Genomic DNA, 20264 nt, shown 5'->3' with positions numbered 1-20264 from the left:
TTTTTGTTGCTCAAAATTTTTATTTTTTTTCTGAATATTTATATTTATCTTTTGTCGCTATCCATGCTGTGGCTTTTTAAACCCTTAGCCACTTTGTGGTTCTAGCCCCAATATAATCATCATCCCTTTACTCTTAGAATTCTTTGTCCCTTGTCTCTTTGCCTTTGTAGGGCTTGTATAAAAGGAGGGCCTTGGAAAATCAATACTTCCTGTGAACTGGAGAGACCATCTGAGCAGTGCCCCAAACAGCAGGATTAGGCAGGTAAAACCAGTTGGAGAGCAGATATATTATGATCTCTTGGACCAAGGTAGAGTTGTGTGCATGTCTGAAAGGTCATGCTGACTCACCAATGGAATAAGGATCGTGTAGGTTGACCAGGGTGAGGTAGGACTGTCCACAGGATTGTGTGAGCTGTGGTAGCGGAGGCAGTATATATAACATTCATGGACTAAACACTTAGCTAACTATTTTCCTGAAAATGGTCTATGCTCTAAAAGACGAAGATCTAAGCTTTTCTCCTGCTTTGTTTGTTGTTTTTTTTTTTAAACTTCTGACGATTCAAGTCACTGCTAAGTCAGTTCTTATGATTTAAAATGAAAGCAAATGGCTATGGTGATGTCGAGAAGACAGCTGACCTGCACCAGTATATTTAAGATTTTTAAATTCTGAGTTAGCTCACCTTATAAAAATACATGTCAATATACTAAATACTCAACAAAGATCGGGGGGGGGGGTATTTAAAAATACACTTCTCTTGGATCAGCACCAAAAATACCATTAGTTTTCTGTACAACCCGTTACAAGTTTTTAAGTAGAAGTTAAAATTATTTCTGATAAAAATTACAAACTCCACATAAATCAGTAAAGATACATCCAAACAACTTTCAAACACATTTTGACATCAACGGTAGGCATTTTCACTCGGAAGGGTGTTCGAATGTGTACCACTGAATGTCTGCAGTGAAACTTTTTGATGTCAATTCTGTATCATGGGGATATTTCATATCTCACACAAAGGAGGCACTGGTACTTGGAAAATTATTAGAACCGTTATGACTGAGGTGAAGAATTTGTGCAGCCTTCCACAATTTCAAAGAGGTAGTGATAGACGCTTGTCCTCCGGGCGATATCAAATGCGGTCTCTTCCAAGTTGTTTTTCAGACCTGGTTTGATGTAGCGGTTCATCAGGAGGAGTTCTAGGGTATCTTTGCTGTCTCTGTTCCCGGCAGCAAGATGTAAGGGGGTCAAGAGGCCTTTTGTTTGGGCGTTAATATCTGCGTCATGCTGGAGTAAGAAAGAAGCTACTCTGGTATTATTCCACTTACAAGCACTGTGCAGGGGTGTCCAGCCATCCACAGTCACCGCGTGGACATCTGCCCCTTGTGCGATCAGCTCACGCACAACATCTAAGTGTCCACTGTAGGCTGCTCGATGAAGAGGGGTATACTCATCTTCATCTCTAGTGTTCACGTGAGTGGACTTTTCAGAAAGTAGTCTCCGCACCGTAGTAAGCTGAGGAGGAAAAGACATCTTAAAAAACCCAGAACAGTCAATGGAGAAAATTAAGCTATCTCGTGGTGTTAGATTTGATGAAGTTCAACATAAACTTCCTTGTCAGCAGATGACTTTAAAATAAAAATGATTTAACATTTCTTTTGGGGACAACAGATTTTTAAGAATGAACAGTTAGTGTTAGCCAGGCTCTTGCGTCTAAGAATGTGATTCTCTGAATATCAAAACATACATTTACTCCTGGTCCAATTAAGGCTCATTGTGTAAAAGCTTTAGTCCTAGATGAATAATACAGGCTATTGGGTTTAATCCTTTATATTTCATTAGTTAAGAAAACATAATAATTGATTGATTCTTCGACAGGATTACCACACCAATATACACAGTGCGTAAACTTTAAAAAATAAACTTCTTTATCAGAAGACAATGCTACAAGAAATCTAGAGATTAAAGAGCTCAAACTAAAACAACCTTAGAAATGTATTTTCAGGAAGCGATTTTCAGCTTGGTCTTTGGATCTCTGGTGGGATGCAGTGTGCTCTTGGGTTAAAAAGTTATCCAAAAATACAAGACCTTTTTGGTTAGTTTACTAACAGACATGGAGGAACTTAGTGAAATGTGGTAGAAGTGGATGAGTGGGAAGAATAGATTGGATAATACTGGGCAAATGAGTATTCCTGAAACTCATTTCTTAAACTGTAAAAGGGAATATTATTATCTTGCAGGGATATAGGAGGATTAAATCAAATAATGTAGTAAAAGCACATGGTATATTTAGTATTCAAAACATGTTAATTCCCATCCTCCCTTTTCTAAACCGTAGTTGTCTCTAGGATGATCTTAATGACTTAATAGAAATGATTTAAAAATATAGGTGACTTCTTGCCATCTTTATAATTACCCCTTAAACTTCCAAATAATACTGAATAGGATGCTTTCTGGCTTACTATGTACTTTCATGTACATTTCCTCATATGCTCCTCAAAATCCTATATAAAAGATACAGGTATTATGATGGCCACTTTTACAGGTAAGAAAATAGAGGTTCAGAAATGGTGGGATTTGCCAAAGTTACAAACCAAATAGAGGTTCAGGGATAGGTCTTCTGGCTCCAAATCCAATACTTTTCCTACTATATTATGATTTCCTCTTTAACTGTTTTTTGTTTTGGTTTTTTGGTTTTTTTACCCGATTTCTTTCAGCAGCCCAAAGAAGCAATTTGCTTGGATCTTTTTCCATTTTTTTTTCTTGCAATTGATACCACTCTTCAGTTTTTTCATCTTGCTCCTCATCTTCGTCAGAATTCCCTACCCAGAGACTTTGGGTACCAGTGGGAATAAGGTGTCCATGCGTTTCCAACAATTCAAGTTGGTTAAAGTGTTCAGAAAAGTCCAAGGAATTTTCTGTATCTGGTTTCCCATCATCATTTACTTTCCCTTTTTCCATTTTTACTGTTATTCTAAATACAAAGCATTTCAAATGCCAGCGTATAATTAATCTTTCTAGTGATGAATTATGTCTGCTTTATTTTATCCATCAAGATCTGGAAACACAAACATAAAAATTATTAGAAAAACAGTAACTGAGTGTTTATCAATAGCATAGATAAGTTTTGCAAACACATACAATAAACCCTGTCTGAACTTTTTGGATTTATTGGTACTTTACATTCTCTAAATGCTGGAAATGAGATTTCAGTTATCTGTATCTTCAATGGTCTAAAACTTCTTATTTTTTAAGTCCATGGTTATATTTTTCCGAATCTATTGGTTTAGATACTATTGTACTATACTGAGTGATAAATGCTTAAAGCTTCTAAATTATAATTTAAAAGAAAGGCACGTTCATGATTTTTATAGACTAGACAAATGATGCAAAGCACAAACAAAAACTTTTAATTTCTAATAAACTACTTCAAAGACTTAGGCATTCTTAAAGATGGAATAGCCTCAAGGGCATCTGTTCAAATCTCTCGTCAATGCAGGTATCTTTATTGTAACGTCTATAATAATTATCCTGTTTCTACTTTGGTAATTTCAGGCTTGGGAAAATTCACTGCTTTAAAAAGGAGTCCCATTCATTGATAGACAACTATAGTTCTCAGTTGGCTTCTTGTTTTGAACTGAATTTTGGCTGTCACTCACTCCATTCAACAAATATGAATACAATGCCTGGTATGTGCCAGTCTCTGGATATTGGGATTCAACAATGAACAAGACCCATGTCTTAACCTCATGAAGCTTATTGTCTAGTGGGAATGACCAGTTAAGAACAGCACGATCTGTGCTATAACAGGACCTTGTCCAAATACAATGAGTATACAAGAGGGTTATAATTAACCCAGTCCTACAGGATTAGAGAAGGCTTCTTGAAGGAAGTAACATTTATTCAGCTAGCCTGCCATATTAACTTATAAACCAGTATCAGCTTAAAGAGTTACACAGCTTATTAAATCTTAGCCAATTTTTAAAAATGTGACTAACTAATAAATATCTTTAAAATACCATGTCTCTGCCTCCCAATTATATTTGCTGAAATCAGCCTATCAAGGCTCTTCTCAGATGTTATCTCTTTCATTAAGTCTTTCCTGAACCTCGAAATGAGATCTCTCTCTGGTAGCTTTTTCTGTGCTACATATTGCCTTGTTTCAGCACTAATCTGTTCTTGTTTTAGTCCCTCAGAAGTTAATAAGCTTAAGGATAGGGTCTGTATTTAACTTATCTCTATGCCCTACTTATACAGAGGGCATTAAGAAATATTTGTAGAATTAAATTTAATTAAAGCCCTATCACTTGATTTTGTGTGGAATGCAGAAGGGATTGAGAGAAGTTCCTGAGTTAGTCATACCCTTAAGATACTAATTTCTTTCTAATTTCACCAGTTAAATAGTATTCAATCCTTATGTGGCATTAGATTTTATTACTAGAGCCAAGAGTACTAAATTCAAGTTTCAATCTATTACTCATAACTAATAACTTCTCTTGTCCTGTTACTTCATTGTAAAATGTAATGACTGTACTAAAGGATTTCCAAGTCCTGCCCAGCTTTTCAGTCTATTGGGAGGCCCCATCAGAACTGCTTTGTGTTTTGCAACTTCTCTTGGAATTTTCACTTTTTATTATTGACCTATTGTTGATACACAATGCTATATTAGCTTCAGGTGTACGACACAGTGATTCGACAACTCTATACATTATTCAATGCTCACCACAGTATCCTTTATTACTGACTATATTCACTTATTGATTATACTCCTCACTATATTCCTTGACTATATTCTCTATGCTGTACTTTTCATTTCTGACTTATTTTTTCTATAACTGGTAGTTTGTACCTCCCAAACCTTTCACCTATTTTGTCTATCTCCCTTCCCCTCTCCCCTCTGGTAACCACCAGTTTGTTCTGTATTTATGAACTTTGTATTTAGGAACTCCCATCGGAGTTCTCATCTTTTTCTTTCCTCTCAAACTGTTCTTTGAACCTTGCAACACAAAAATGACCATACATCAATTCATTAAACACTTAATAGATACCGAGAAATAATATAAAGTTCATTTAATTGTAGAAAATATAGAAACAATAAAGCACATATTTTATCCTCCCCTTTCCTTTCTATAAAAACTCCCTCTCCCCTTTTTAAAGTAAATTCTGAATTTACTGCTTCAGACAGAATAAGTTACGTGTAAAATGTATTTTTTAAATTTTAGGTAGATTAAGAGTCAAACCTAGAGTCAAAAAATCGATTAAGATTCTTACTTGACGACATTCCACCAGGAAGAAACATACCCCATGTTTCTTAAAAGAACACATTTCGACAGAGATCTAAACCATGTCAACTCCTTACAAAAAACTCAAGTGACAGATGGTATCATAAACCCCATTTTACAGGTGAAGGCGCTGAGTTTCGGGTAGATTAAAACAACCTGCCCTAGACTAAGGACCCTTTAATGGCACTGAAAGGTCGGATTTTCTAATTCAAAAGTTTCACTTTATATACACACACACACACACACACACACACACACACACTATATTTTACTGCTACGAGCACAAAGTAGTACAGATGTGCTGAACCCAGGGTCCAGAGGCGAAAATAAAGGATGCGGGGAATAAATACAAGGGCCCGAATGCTCTAACTCTGGGGAGTGGGAGTGAGGGAGAAGCCCTCTGGCACCGATTGGTCATTTCACAGGCCCGGAGTCGCGCCTGCGGCCTTCCAAACAGCCAAGAGTGGAGAAGCCGCTCCAGCCCTATCCAGGACCCACGACGCAGCCCGTTCAGCAGGGCTCAGCAGGGGTCGACAGGTGACCCGCCCCTAAGGGCCCACTAGTTTTTAGGTGGCGCGAGGGGACCAAGGAGCGCGGGCCGGGACAAGCAAGAGCTACCCACCTTAAAGAAGGGAAAATCGCCGCCGCGAACCTCGCTTCCGGGGTCGTCCCTCAGCTTCTCTGGATTGGCTCTCGCATGAGGGCGGGGCCTCGCCGCTACTTTCCCGGCTCCTCACGGCATTTGGTAGCCAATGAGAGCCGGAGAAGACCTGAGCGCTACGTCATCAGTGAGGTATCGCGAGAGAAAGAGCTGCTTTTTCTCTCCCGCCTAATTCAGGTAAGTGGCCCCGCGGGTTCTGAGACCGACGCTCGTGAGTTGCTGTTGCCTTTCTCTTCGGGAAGCTCGCTCCTTCTTCCCGGGTAAAAGACACGCTGGGGGCCCGTTGAGGCTTTGGGAGAGTGAGGGTGTGGGATAATTTGGGAAACGTACTGCCTATTTCTGTGGGATCCGGGGAGGAAGCCCTGAGTGGATTGACTCTGGAAAAGAATGGGACGGGTCGGCTAAGTCCTGGAAGGTTCTGGTTCTGGTTTCAGAGTCCGGTGGTGTGTGTGTGTTGAGGCTTGGGATCTCGACCGAACCAGGAGGCCGGACGTGGGAGGGGTGGTTTCACGGTGGCATACACTCTTGCCCGAATATTTTGGCCATTTCCACTTGCTTTGCAGGCGCCGGGCGTTTTTCTGCGGAGCACGTGTTTCTTTTTATTTACAGTCGTTTTAAAGGTGGGCCCTTCTCTTTTCATAAATTAGACCTTTTCTTTAAACAGCAGAAAGTATGGGGTCACCTCCATGCTCCAGGGTAGGCTGCACATGTAGTTTAAACATTTCTGCACACCCAGAATTGTTTGTGTGCTAAAAACCAAAACTGCTGCATGCGACCCTTTTTGCCCATTCATTTGATGGACATTAGTTTCCCATAGTTTAATCATAATGGTGCAATTAGAATGGCACTGGGGATGTGCCATTTTCTGTTGTTGGTTCTTAAGTAAAAATGTAGTAGGTCCTTAGATGAAAATGAGATTCCAAAAATTGGTAGTCTGTTTTTAAAAGAATGTGCGTTTTATAATAATGTAATTTTGCTTTTAGTATTGGGATTTGAAATCGAGTGAGTTCTCTGACTTATTTGAGCACACGACCCAGGAGTACTTGGAGAAAAAACTGGTTCCAGAGGACCTAGACTGACGGTAGAAATGAGTCCTGCAGATGCCCTGTAAGCACTTGTCTTCTGGAATCTTTTTTGTTGCTTTGGATTTCTAAAGCCCATCAACTATGATCGCCGTAAAAGAAAACTTATTTAATAAATTGGCAGTAAATAAAGAGCTTGCCTATGAACAGAAATGTTAGCGATCAAAAAACATTTAGAAGGTTAAAAAAAAAAAATTACTATTGTATGTTTACTAACTTAAAGATAATATTCACCTGTAGGTTAAAGCCTTGCAGTAATTTGGTGTATTACTTTAGTATATAAGTTTATATTCTTAGGTTTTGTCTTAAAATAGTGAAGCTATAAATATGTTTGAGCTTTTGTGAGGAAGTCTTAACTAGTCAGTGCAAGCCTATTTAAACAGTAAATTGCTCTAGCATTGAATCAATTGGAAATGAATCTGAGTAAAATGAAAATCAATAAAAGAATCAGAAGTTATGTGGGAAAAGCATTAGATTTGGTGTCTAATTTCAGTTCCTTGGTTAATACTGTATGACCTTGGGCAAATTAGCAGTTCTCTGAACCTTGCCTCAATTTCCTTATCTTATATATATAATTGGAACAAAATTGCCTTTCTCAGATTAATTTAAATGTTTAAATGAGAGAATTCATTTGAAAATACTTCATAAAACGCTATGTATTTTGTAACATAAATTGCTAGGGTAATGTGATCTTGAAAATATTCTGATCAGCCTGTGTGTGTGGCAATTAAAACTGTGCGTATATATCATCTTTGAAGTTTCTGGAGAGAAACGTTTTCTGGAAAAATCTCATATATAAAGATTTCAATTTTGGAGATAAATGTGAAAGTTTTTTTAAGTTCCTTGTGGTTTAATGAAAATAGCCTGAGTGGTTAAATCCTGTTTCTTCCACTTAGTTGTGCAATAAATCATTTAATTTCTCTGTTTTGTGTTCTCATTTTTCAGAGACAGTAAATACCTACCTTTTACATGTGAAAGTTGAGATGAGATCATAAATCCCTAAGTACTTTTTTAAAAAGAGTTAAAACTTACATTAAATTTAGGAAAGCCGTAATAACTACTACGTTGCTGCTTCACATGAAAGTACCTTTGAATACCACCAAATTGAAATGGACTTGTAAATAATTCTGTTTTGTTACTTGGCCAAATTTGTTAATGAAACACTAACTTTGTATAGAGAGTAGAGTCAAGCAAGTGTCTTCTGGGACTGCAGTGTAAGCTTATTAGCTTATGAGGATAAAAGAAGGGCTTTTTAAATGAACCGGTCAAGTATGATTTTCCTGGATGAGTACAAAATAGATAAACAGCGGGTTTAGATATGGGGTCAAATCCTCTTGGTTTTTTTGCTCTGGAATAGAATTCGAAAACAACCACGCTCCCAGGTCCAAGGTAAAAAGTATATAAAACTGGTTGTAACAAGGTTATACTTTTTTGAAGGAGTCACAGAACCTTTTTAAAATTCATTTGTTCTGTTTTGAATTAGTGGTAGGCAAACTATGTAATGTTAAAGATCTATTGGATGCTTTCCATTTTCAGACCTATTTTGAGGCTAGAAAAGCGATTTTACTATATAACTGTTCTTATTTCACGAATTTAGGTTTTAATTGGTTTGAGCATACTCTTATTGAAATGTTTCTTTTTTAATACAGTGACGATGAAAATACATTTAAAATCTTAGTTGCAACAGATATTCATCTGGGATTTATGGAGAAAGATGCAGTCAGAGGAAATGACACATTTGTAACATTTGATGAGATTTTAAGACTTGCCCAGGAAAATGAAGTGAGTTGGGTTTACATTTTTCAGTTTCTGCTATGTTCTTTTAGTCAATAGGCTCATTGCTTTCTTAAAGTTGGAGGTTGGTTTTACAGGCTCATGTGCCTACGTTGCCTGCTTAAATGTCAATATACGAAAAGCCTAAAGCAGATTTTGAGTGCCTTGTCACCTTAATTCAGGTAGGAGCTACTTTTGTCAGAGGTTTGTAAAAGTTTACAAATATTTATGGGGTGTTTACAGAGTGCTGGATCCTGTGGCAGTTTCTATTTGAAATGGAAAGATGACATAGTTTCTGCTTTCTAAGAACATAAAGCATAACAGGATGTAAGATTTAGACAAATGTCCATAATGCTCAGATGCAAGGTCTTAATGTGGTAAGAACCGTAAGAAAATTATCAGCAGCCTTTCCTGGGAGTTTAGACATAGAAAAGATCACATAGAGGATAGCAAGATCAGTTTAATGAACGAGATGGCATTTAACTTGGGCTTTGAAGGATGGGTAGGTTTTTGATGGGTGAAGAGCATAGAGGATGTACATTTCACAGGAAGCAGGAAGAAGGGCACAGAGGTGAGACAATATGAGAGGTACGTTAAGGGTACAACAAGCCAGTTTGGCTCATTTGTAGGCCATTAGAAAATATGCTCAAAGACTAAGACATGATTTGAGCTGCATCAAAAGAGGGCTTCAAATGCCAGATTGAGGAGTTTGTGCCCAATTCATCGGAAAATCTTTGGGCAACGGTATAGCATGAATTGAAGACCGGTTTGAGGCTTTTTTAAAGTAGTGGCATGGGATGGAAAAAAGGAAGTGAATGCCAGAGGTATTTCAAAGATTGGATTTGAATACTTCGGGGGTGGGGTTGTGGGAAAGGGAAGGGACAGTGACTGGAGTATGTTAAGTTTGTGCAAATGGTGGTACCAGTAATAGAAATAGGCTCTAAATAAGGATGAGGTACTTCTTTATGTGGGAAGATAATGAATTCTGATTTAGATCATTTGAGTTGGGAGATTCCAATAAGACATTCAGGTCAGTATTCCAGTAGACAGTTGAGATGTCCTGCTGGACATTTCGGAAGAGAGCTGGGGAGTAAACATGAATGCTTATGATTTACAAATTAGTATCTCTAACCTTGACTTTTCCTCAGTGTTCAGTTTATCTGCAAGTCTTTTGGTTCTTCCTCCTGAATGTATATGGAAACTGTTGTTTTGTGCCTATATATTTAGCCCCAAACTTGTATCCTATTTTGCTGCAGTAGCTCCCCATGGGTCTTTCTGTTTGCATTCTTTTTCCCTACATCTGTTCAGCATAGCAGCCAAAATGAACTTCCCGGATATCTCCAAACACTCTTCTCAATTATTCTGTTTATTTTTTTCATCACACCATCTGAAATAATATATTGAATTGTTTACTTGTTGACTATTGACCTTCCTCCACTAGAAGGTAAACTCCATGAGAGGGAAAAATCTTTTCTGCTTATTCATGCTGTATCCTAATATCTAGAAAGGATCCAGCAAGCAGTAGGTAGCTTTTAATAAATTTGTTAATGAGGGGCAGCTCAGTTGGTTAAGCATCCGACTTCGGCTCAGGTCATGATCTCACGGTTTGTGAGTTCAAGCCCCACGTCAGGCTCTGCTGACAGCTCAGACCCCGGAGCCTGCTTCGGATTCTGTGTCTCCCTCTGTCTCTTTCCCTCCCCCACTCACGCTCTCCCCGTCTCTCTCTCAAAAATAAACATAAAATTAAAAAAAAAATAATAAATTTGTTAATGAATGAAAGAATGTCTAGTAATAGCTCCTTTTTTTTTTTTTAATTTTTTTAACGTTTATTTATTTCTGAGACAGAGAGAGAGAGAGATCATGAGCAGGGGAGGGTCAGAGAGAGAGGGAGACACAGAACCTGAAACAGGCTCCGGGCTCTGAGCTGTCAGCACAGAGCCCGATGCGGGGCTCGAACTCACGGACCGCAAGATCATGACCTGAGCCGAAGTCTGATGCTTAACTGACTGAGCCACCCAGGTGCCCCAGTAATATCTCCTTTTAAGATGACTTCCTCTTTCCCTGAGGTCAGGGAAACTTATAACCAAAGAATGTCTGTTTCCTGCCAGAAAAGCTTGTGTTTTTTCTTTTAGTACTAAAATATTTCTTTTCCTGGACATAAGCTTCTTTCTTCTACTTTGTCTTTTGCTTCCCTTCTATTTTCTCAGTTCCCTTCCTGCATCCCTTAAGTTTAACACTCCCCCCCCGCAGTCACACGCTAGTATTTTATTTACTTTTCCCCTTAGTTTGTATTTAACAAAGTATTTACTATTGAAATCTAAATTTTTCCTAACTTTAAGTACCCTACTTTGTGTGTCTGTGCCATCAAATTTGCCTTGTTTCTACTCCTTAATTCCTTGGAGCCCCGCCCCCCTTTTTTTTTAACTTCTAACAGTATCAGTCTCAGAAATATTGCAAGCATAATACAAAGAATTCCTTACCTTTCACTCATAATTTCCTACATCTTACCCCATTTGCTTTATTCTGTCTCTTTACACACACACACACACACACACACACACACGCGCGCGCACACACTTTTTCTGAACCATTTGAGAGTCATTGCGTATGTAACCACAGTGCACTTATTAAAACCAGGAAATTAATACCGATTCGATACTTAGATAACTTCAAGATGTTGCTGATTGTCTCAGTAATGTCTGTTACAGCAATCTGGGGGCAGGGTGGCAGAGTCCAGGTCCTACCCAGGGTTACATTTTGCATTTAGTTGTCATGTCTCCTTAGTTTCTTGTAATCTGGTACATTTCCTCAGTCAGCCTGTGTCTTTCATGACCCAGACATTTTTGAAAAGTACAGGCTAGTTAACTTTGTAGAATGTTCCTCATTTGGATTCGTCTGATATTGCCTCATGACTGGATTCACTTTGTGGCAGGAAGACCATAGAAACAAGGTGTGTCCTTTTTCAGTGTTGCCTGGAGTCACCAGCTTTTAAAAATATTAAAAAATTTTTTTTTATTTGTGGTAAAATACACCTAACAAAATTTACCATCTTCAGTGTCTTTAAGTGTAGACTTTAACAGCATTAGGCACATTGACGTTGCTGTGTAACCAATCTCCAGAACTCTTCCTCTTGCAGAAGTGAAACTGTACCATTTAAACAACCACTCCACCTCCTGCCTGAAATGTTTTCTGTGTTCCTTTTGTTTTTCTCTGTGCTGTTGATTGTGATGATTTTCTTCCTTTATTCAAATCGTGTTCATTTTTGAAGACCTAGCTTAAGTCCCACATTTTTATTGAAGCTCCTCTGACTACTCTAAGATGGAAAACTTTTCCCTTCTTTCCTTTTAGATTCTTTGGCCGGGCTAATAATTAAATTGACCTAAGACACATTAACAGGAGAAAACCAAATTTTGTATGTATAGGAGTCTCATAAAAATATGAGACTCCCCAGCAGTCAGGTAATCGAGCCTTATATACCATCCTGAGCTAAAGAGAAAGGAGGTAGAGGTCTGGGGTTTCAAGGGAGGGAGATGATTCATGGGAAGATGGGAAGAGCAAATGTTGGTCATGCCACGTAGAGAAGTCTTGTGTGTGGGTGCCTGGGTGGCCCAGTCTGTTAAGCATCTGGCTCTGGATTTTGGCCCAGGTCATGATCTCACAGTGACGTCCAGCCCCGCGCGTCAGGCTCTGCACTGAGCATGGAGCCTGCTTAAGATTCTCTCTCTGTCCCTCGGCCCCTCCCCACCGCCCAGGCTCGCTCTCTCTCTAAAATTAAAAAAGAGAGAGAGAGAGAGAGAGAAGTCTTTCTGATATTAAAAGTTCTCTCTGATAATAGCTCTCTTCCTGGTATAGGCCCCCAGTCAGTTCTTTGAGGTAGTTAGGGGAAGTTTAAAAAAAGCTATTCCTGAGTCTACTAAGTCTTAATTGCCTTTAGCTCCAGTCCATGTGCCAAAGTGACACTTTCGGGAGTGGTGTATTCTCCCCCTCACTACTGTAGCCTAAGTGATCTGGGTTCTTTTGTATAATTAAGAACTTAATCAAGTTTCTTTAGGTAGATTATATACTTCTTGAAAGCACGCACGTTGGGCTTTTTTCTGTATAATTTCTTTATTCTCTTGTTTCTAGAATGCTCTTCCTTAAAGTCTCATTTATTCTTAATAGGGTAATCTAAATGGTACCATGTTGGCACTTTTTAAAAAAAATTTTTAAATGTTTCTTTTACTTTTGAGAGAGAGAGAGACAGAAGCATAAGCAGGGGAAGGGCAGAGAGACACAGAATCTGAAGCGGGCTCTAGGCTCCGAGCTGTCAGCACAGAGCCCATTGTGGGGCTCGAACCCGCAGACCATGAGATCATGACCTGAGCTGAAGTCGGACACTTAACTGACTGAACCACCTAGGGGCCCCTTGGCACATTTCCTTCTGCACGCATTGTCCTCAGATGACTTCTTCCCTTCAGTTAGAATTAACTGTAGTGTCATTGCTGCTCCTGGTTTGTTTACATACTCCTTCTAGTGCATGTCTGAGTCTGACTTACGTTCAGATGCATAGCAGTTTGTCTCTTCCACTAGATTCTGAACATATTTAGGAAAGGAATTGTATTTTATTCGTCATTGTATCCTCAGGGCCCAGTACAGGGAATTGTACATTGTCAGTCCTGGACATCATCTGTTCTGTAGATTCCAGTTTCCTTAGGTGGCAGTGCCTGTGTGAGCCCTAAATAATTGTTGAATGAATTGAATGAGTAATCTAAATTGAAGTGGCTATCTTGTCCGTAGGTTCCATTAAAGTTCTAAATTTATGTTTAATTTGAATAACAAAAGATAGTGATTACTCTGGGTAGCATGAGTCAGAGGTTTGGTGTAATAATTTGAAGATGGCTTTTTTTTTTTTTTTTAATGTTTGTTTACTTTGATAGAGCCCATGTGCATGGGGGGGGGGGGGGCAGAGAGAGAGGGAGAGTGAGAATCCCAAGCAGGTTCCATGCTGTCAGTGCAGAGCTCCACGTGGAGTTCAGTCTCAGAAACTGTGAGATCATGACCTGAGCCAAGATCAAGAGTTGGATGACCAACTGAGCTACCCAGGCACCCCAAAGATGGTTTTTTTGAAGGTGGCCTAGGAACCTAAGTTGGAGTCAAAGTAATCAACAGACTGCAAGCTCTTTAAATAAATAAAATATAAAATTTTGAATCTCCATACACATCAGTATCTTTTATGAGATTTTTTTCTACTTCTTTAATCTATAGTTTTAACATTTTCCCCTATAAAACATACTAATTTTCACACTATTTTCTGTTGATTAGGTGGATTTTATTTTGTTAGGTGGTGATCTTTTTCATGAAAATAAGCCCTCAAGAAAAACATTACATACCTGCCTCGAGTTACTGAGAAAATATTGCATGGGTGATCGTCCTGTACAGTTTGAAATTCTCAGTGATCAGTCAGTCAACTTTGGTTTTAGTAAGTAAGTATATTTAAATGCTTAAGTGAATGTTTTGTGTAATATTTTCTGTGAAAGACAAACACATTAACAATTAGCTATTTGACCTTCACTATGAGCTATTTTCATAGTAAGTGTAATTCTTTGAATTTTCTGTATGTCATTGTGTTAATTTGTATGTCCCTAATTAATAGTGGGACTGAGAATTTTCTTAAATTTCTATTGTACATTTTGGTATCCTGCTCTGTGCATACCCTTTGCCCATTTTAAAAATTGGGATTTTTGTCTTTTCCTATTCAATTTGCAGAAGTTATTCATATATTCTAGAGGCTAAGCCTTTGTTAAGCATGAATTTTTTTCTATCCAATCCGTGAATTGTCTTTTGACTTTTTTTAATGGAGACTTTTGTTGACAAATACAGTACTTAATTTCGATGTAGTATCATTCTTTTTCCTTAATATTCATACTTTGGGGACTGACTGATGATAGTCACCTAGAACCCCATGTTGTAAAGATAGTCTCGTGGTTTTTCTTAAGCATTGCACAGGATACCGTACTACATGTGGTTGAAGTGTTCTCTCAGTTTCCTCACACTGTGCCAGCTTTTCCGTCTTTTCTTACCTTTCATTTCCATGGTACTTCTGAAGTATACTGGTCAGTCATTTTGTAGATTGTCCCTCAATTTGGGTTTTTCTTGTGATCAGACCAGGATTAAGGGTTTTCAGGAAAGACTATTCCACAGAGGTGAAGTGCTCTCTCATAGCATATCTGGAGTACATGCTATCAAGTTGGCTAATTACTGGTGAGGATAACCTTAATCTCTTGGTTAAGGTGGTGCCTGCCAGGTTTCTCTGCTGTCAAGTTAGGATTTTTCCCTTTTCATCCACTCTTCATTAGAAGTGAGTTGCTAAGTCTAGCCCACACTCAGAGGGATTTAAGTGTCACTTCCTGTAGAGAGGAAAGAGTATCAAAGGAGATGGGCATATTAAAACTACTGTAGTCATTAGTAAGTATTTTGGGGGAGATATTTGAGGCTGTGTACCTATTTATTCTGTGTCGCCTTAAAGTTTGTCCACTAATTTTAACATTCGTCAGTGGCTCTTGCCTATATAGCAATTTTAACCGTGGTGTTCTAATGCTGATTTTCCATTTCCCACATTTTTCTGCATTTATTAATTCAAATTCTTCTGTAAGGAAGATTTGTCCCTTGTCCCCCACTTGTTAATTTATTGACTCCGCTATCAGAAGGAACTTCTTCAATTGTCTATATCAGTATGAACTCATTTTTTCCCTTTGTGTTGTAATTTAATGCAATTGTAATCTGTTTTGTTGCTCAGATGATTTGTACGAAGGTTAGCCATTGGGTACTTTTTCAGATTGGCTCCTCTCTCCTTTTGACTTACCCTCATTTCCCCCTCTATTTCCTATTTTTTGGCATTAGAAGATGCTCCAGATGAATTATTTTCCCTTCCCTAGCTTTAGACTCATCCATTTCTTCAAGGAGTCCTGGTTCCTTTGGAAAAGGTATTTGAAAGCCCAAACCTAGATGCTAGGCTTGCACACTGCTGTCACCTTGTCACTGCTTCTAGGGTCTCTCAGTGCCCAGAGCTAAGAAACAGATGCATGTATACTAATCTATTAAAATGGACCTATCTGGGTTTGTTTTTCATCTATTTAACTATCTGTATTTTTTCTTTCTCTTTTTATCATGTTTGTTTATTTTGAGAGAGAGAGAGTGTGTGTGTGCGCGCGCGCGAGCAAGCAAGCAAGCAAGTGGGGGAGGGGCAGGGAGAGAGGGAAACAGAATCCGAAGAAGGCTCCAGGCTCTGAGTTATCAGCACGGAACCCGACACGGGGCTTGAACTTATGAGTCTGAAATCATGACCTGAGCCGAAGTTGGACGCTCAACCGACTGAGCCACCCAGGCACCCCTAACTATCTATAATTTTTTCAAACGAGTTCATGTTGGGAGGTAAATTTTTAGAGATTTTTGTATGTGAGAAAATGGCTGTATTTAACTTTGCTCTGGGTTGATAGTTTGGCAGAGTGTAGAATTGGATTTTAAAAGTACCTATGGTTTTTAACAACATATGTCGTTGTTTTTAAGAAATCTGTTCAGTATCTTTACCTGTCTCCTATTCAGATCCAGAACGTTAGCGTTTTCTTCTTTCTCTCATCTTATTTTTAAACTGCTCCCCTCACCTTTGCAGACCTGTTTACCTGTTTCTTTGCTCACTGTTGTTGCTTCTTGCATTTCATTTTTTCCCTATGGATTCCATTTTCTTCTTTCTAAAGTGCTGTTTTCAGTAGTTTTTTCATTGAGTGTCAGTGAGTAGTAAACTCTTATTTTTTGGTTGCTGTTGAGAAGTCTGCTATCACTGTAGTTGCTGGAAAAACAGTGTAATATAGTGATTAAAAGCATGGATTCTGGTACCAGACCATGTGAATTCATGTCTTGGCTCTACTTTACCTTACTTTTATATAGTGATGATCTTACAGAGTTGTTGTGAGGAGTAGTGGAGTTAATAAGAAAATTGCTTAGAATAGCAACTGGCAGAAAGAAAATTCTCAGGTAACTATTAAATTTTCTCATTGTCGTTAGCATTTCACAGTCTTACTAGGACATATTTAGTTGTGGATTTAGTTCTAATTGTTCTGCTTGGGTATCCTCATGCATTTCAATCTAAGAATTATTTTTTTCAGTAATTTTAGGAAGTTCTTAACCATTACATTTTCAAACATTGTTGCCTATTCTTTCTCTTTCTGAATATTATTTATATCTCTTACTGTTTTTGTTATATTGCGCATTACTTTATCTCTTTGTGCTGCATTCTGAATAATTTCCCCTTCTAGTGTACCAGTTCACATAGAAAAATAGACAAAAGAAAAGGTAGGAAGAGTCTGAAAGAGAAAACCGCTAAATAATGACTAGCCCTATTACATATTAAAGTATATTAAGCCACATTAACAAAATGAGGGATGAAAATTATATTATCATCTGAATAGATGCAGAAAAAGCATTTGACAAAATTTAGCATCCTTTTATGATTAAAAACTCCCCCAACAAAGTGGGCATAGAGGGAACATACCTCAATGTAATAAAAGCCGTATATGACCCAACCCACAGCTAACATCATACCCAGTGGTGAAAAGCTGAAAACTTTTCTTGTAAGATTCGGAATAAGGCAAAGATTCCCACTCTCACCATTCCTATTCAACATCATATTAGAAGTCTTAGCTTGAGCAGCTGGGCAAGAAAAAGAAATAAAAGATATCCAAATCAGAAAGAAGGAAGTGAAGTTGTCTCTAATTGCAGATGATAATGTTATATGTAGAAAATGTGAAAGACTCCCCCAAAAAACTATTAGAACTAATAAATGAATTCAGTAAAGGCCCAGGGTACAAAATCGGTAGACAGAAATCAATTGCATTTCTATATACTAACAATAAGCTATCAGAAAGAGAAACTAAGAAAAGAAGAATAGGAAAAGAAAAAGAGTAAAATACTTAGGAATAAATTTAATCAAGGAGGCAGAAGAGCTATACACTGAACTATAAGACATTGGTGAAGGAAACTCAAGACACAAAAAATGGAGAGATATTCTGTGCTGGTGGATAAGAAGAATGAATATTGTTAAGCTGTCCCTATTACCCAAAGTGATCTATAGATTCAGTGTAACTCCTACCAAAATTCTAACGTTTTTTTTTCATAGAAATAGAAAAAACAATCCTAAAATTTGTATGGAACCACAAGACCCAAAATATCCAAAGCAGTCTTAAGAAGAAAGACAAAGGTGGAAGCATCACCCTTGCTGATTTCAAACTATGTTACAAAACTATAGTAATCAAAACAATGTGGTTTGGGCATAAAAATAAGACATCTAGGTTAGTAGAACAGAATAGAGAGTACAGAAATAAACCCATGCATGTTTGGTCAATTAATTTATGACAAAGGAGCCAAGAATATACAATGGGGGAAAGAAGAGTCTCTTCAATAAATGGTACTGGGAAAACTGGACAGCCACATACAAAAGAATGAAGCTGTCCCCTTTATACCATACACAAAAATCAACTCAAAATGGATTAAAGACTTGAATGTGAGACCTGAAATTGTATAACTTCTAGAAGAAAGCATGGGGAGTAAGCTCCTTGACATCATTCTTGGCAGTGATTTTTTTTTTTTTTTTGGATTTGAAAACAAAAGGAAAAATAAACAAGTGGAACTATGTCAAATTAAAAAGCTGCTGCATAGTGAAGGCAACCATCAACAGAATAAAAAGGGAACCTGCGGGATGGGAGAAAATATTTCTAAGTCATAAATCTGATGAGATGTTAACATCTAAAATATGTAAAGAACTTCTATAACTCAATCGCAAAAACAAAAACAAAAGAAGACCAAAAATCCAATCCAATTAAAAATAAGCAAAGAAACCAAAGACATTTTTCTGAAGACATAGAAATGACCCAACAGGTATATGAAAAGGTGCTCAAAGTCACTAGTCATCAGGGAAATGCAAATTAAAACCACAATGAGATATCACCTCACACATGGCTATCATCAAAAAATAAGAACAAAAAAATAAGAACAAATGTTGAGGAGGATGTGGAGAAAAGGGAACCCTTGTATACGCTGCTGGTGGGAATGTAAACTGACTTAGCCACTATAGAAAGCAGTATAGAGGAGCCTCAAAAAGTTAAAAAAGAATAGAACTACCATACGATTAAGCAATCCTTCTGGATATGCATCGAAACGAAATGAAGAACAGGCTCTCAGAGAGGTAATCTGCATTCCCGGGTTCGTTGTAGCGTTATTCACAACAGCCAAGATACAGAAACAACCTAAGTGCCTCTCTGTGGATGAATGGGTAAAGATGGATTAAGATGATGTGGTGTGTAATATGAATATGAAATACTATTCAACCATGAAAAAGAACATCTTGCCATTTGCAGCATGGATGGAGCTTGAGGGCATTACGCTATTAAATAAGTCAGACAAAGAAAAATACTGTGTAACATCACTTAGCATGTAGAATCTAACAAAACTGAACTTGGGAACAGTGTAAAATGGTAGTTATCCAGGTCCAGGACTTGAGGGAAGTGTAGATGTTGATCAGAGTATTAAGTTGTAGTTACAAGATGCGTAAGTTCTAAGGATCTGATTTACAGCATAGTGCTTATAGTTGGTAATATTTTATTTTATACTTGAAAGTTTCTGTGAGTACATTTCAAATAATCTTGTCACACACAAAAAAAATGGGTGTGATGCAAGTGTTAGCCAAGTTGTAGCAGTTATTTTGCAATATATGTGTTCAAATAATACATTGTATAGCTTAAAGTTCTACAATGCTCTATGTCAATTATTTCATAATAAAGTTAGAAAAAATATAATGCCTCAATAACTAAAAATGTAATATGACTTATGAATTGGTAAGCAGGTAAGTGAAAGAGTAAAGAGATCCAGAAATAGACTCCGTACATGTAGGAATTTAATATTTGGAGAAGGTGGTGTCATATCTCTAGGGAAAGTATGGATTATTCAATAAGTGTACTAGAAGAAACTATTAGACATTTTTTAAAAATGTAGATATGGGAAAGGCTTTTCTGTGTATGATACAAGCTGAGAAGCCATAAAAGTAAAATTGATGTTAGTCTTTGTAAAAGTAAATTTCTGCAGGGCAAATACCGCCTAGAACAGAGTCAAAAGTCAGTGAGAGTTAAGGTAGGGAGAATATTTGCAATGGATTGCAAATTAAGGTCTAATTTCCCCAATAGATAAATAGTTCTTTTGAGCCCATTAAAAAATCCAAGAGTTAATAAAAACATATGTGAAAAATACATAGTTCACAGAAAAAGTGACACTTGGACATATTAAAAGAATATGAAAAATACAAAATGGAGTCCATAAGTTAAATAAACGTTGAAAAAAAAAATTTTTTTTAAAAGCTTGATAGCTTATGTTGATGGAATAAAGGGAAAAGTTGTCTCTCATGCACTGCTGTTGTATTGTGTGTAAATTTGTCCAACTTCTAT

The 20264-nt window shown here is 37.6% G+C and overlaps 2 protein-coding genes across 11 annotated transcripts in view; one reads left to right on the top strand and one right to left on the bottom strand.

Annotated features, from left to right (window-relative positions):
• ANKRD49 (ankyrin repeat domain 49) lies at window positions 1–6014 on the bottom strand. Of its 2 annotated transcripts, none has more exons than XM_040489645.1 (3): window positions 5903–6014; window positions 2702–3056; window positions 1–1513 (listed from the first exon to the last, which is right to left on the bottom strand). In XM_040489645.1, the coding sequence occupies exons 2-3, from the start codon at window positions 2957–2959 to the stop codon at window positions 1052–1054; spliced, it is 720 nt and encodes a 239-aa protein (XP_040345579.1). In that variant the 5' UTR covers window positions 2960–3056; window positions 5903–6014; the 3' UTR covers window positions 1–1051. The 2 variants fall into 2 exon arrangements, with proteins under 2 accessions (XP_040345579.1, XP_040345580.1); XM_040489646.1 differs by lacking the exon at window positions 5903–6014 and adding an exon at window positions 5270–5792.
• A 21-nt stretch (window positions 6015–6035) lies between these two features.
• The window catches only part of MRE11 (MRE11 double strand break repair nuclease), a 78583-nt gene continuing 64354 nt past the window's right edge, over window positions 6036–20264 (top strand). Inside the window, exons 1-5 of one of the 9 annotated variants that reach the window (XM_040489636.1) lie at window positions 6100–6118; window positions 6505–6561; window positions 6925–7048; window positions 8673–8805; window positions 14098–14258. In XM_040489636.1, the coding sequence (XP_040345570.1) occupies window positions 7029–7048; window positions 8673–8805; window positions 14098–14258 (314 nt within the window). In that variant the 5' untranslated portion in view covers window positions 6100–6118; window positions 6505–6561; window positions 6925–7028. The other 8 variants (XM_040489634.1, XM_040489638.1, XM_040489637.1 and 5 more) reach the window with 8 other exon arrangements.

Source organism: Herpailurus yagouaroundi, unplaced genomic scaffold (genome assembly GCF_014898765.1).
Source record: "Herpailurus yagouaroundi ecotype Mexico unplaced genomic scaffold, PumYag 180, whole genome shotgun sequence".
NCBI lineage: Eukaryota > Metazoa > Chordata > Mammalia > Carnivora > Felidae > Herpailurus > Herpailurus yagouaroundi.
The sequence above is the reverse complement of the archived record's forward strand: the minus strand, read 5'-3'. Positions and strand labels throughout refer to the sequence as shown.

Excerpts from the sequence above, each read along its gene's own strand:
- ANKRD49 (XM_040489645.1), bottom strand. The coding sequence starts at position 2,959 with ATGGAAAAAGGGAAAGTAAATGATGATGGGAAACCAGATACAGAAAAT. Across the intron at positions 1,514-2,701 it reads GGGCTGCTGAAAGAAATCGG|CTTACTACGGTGCGGAGACT; the intron begins GTAAAAAAACCA and ends TTTCCTCCTCAG.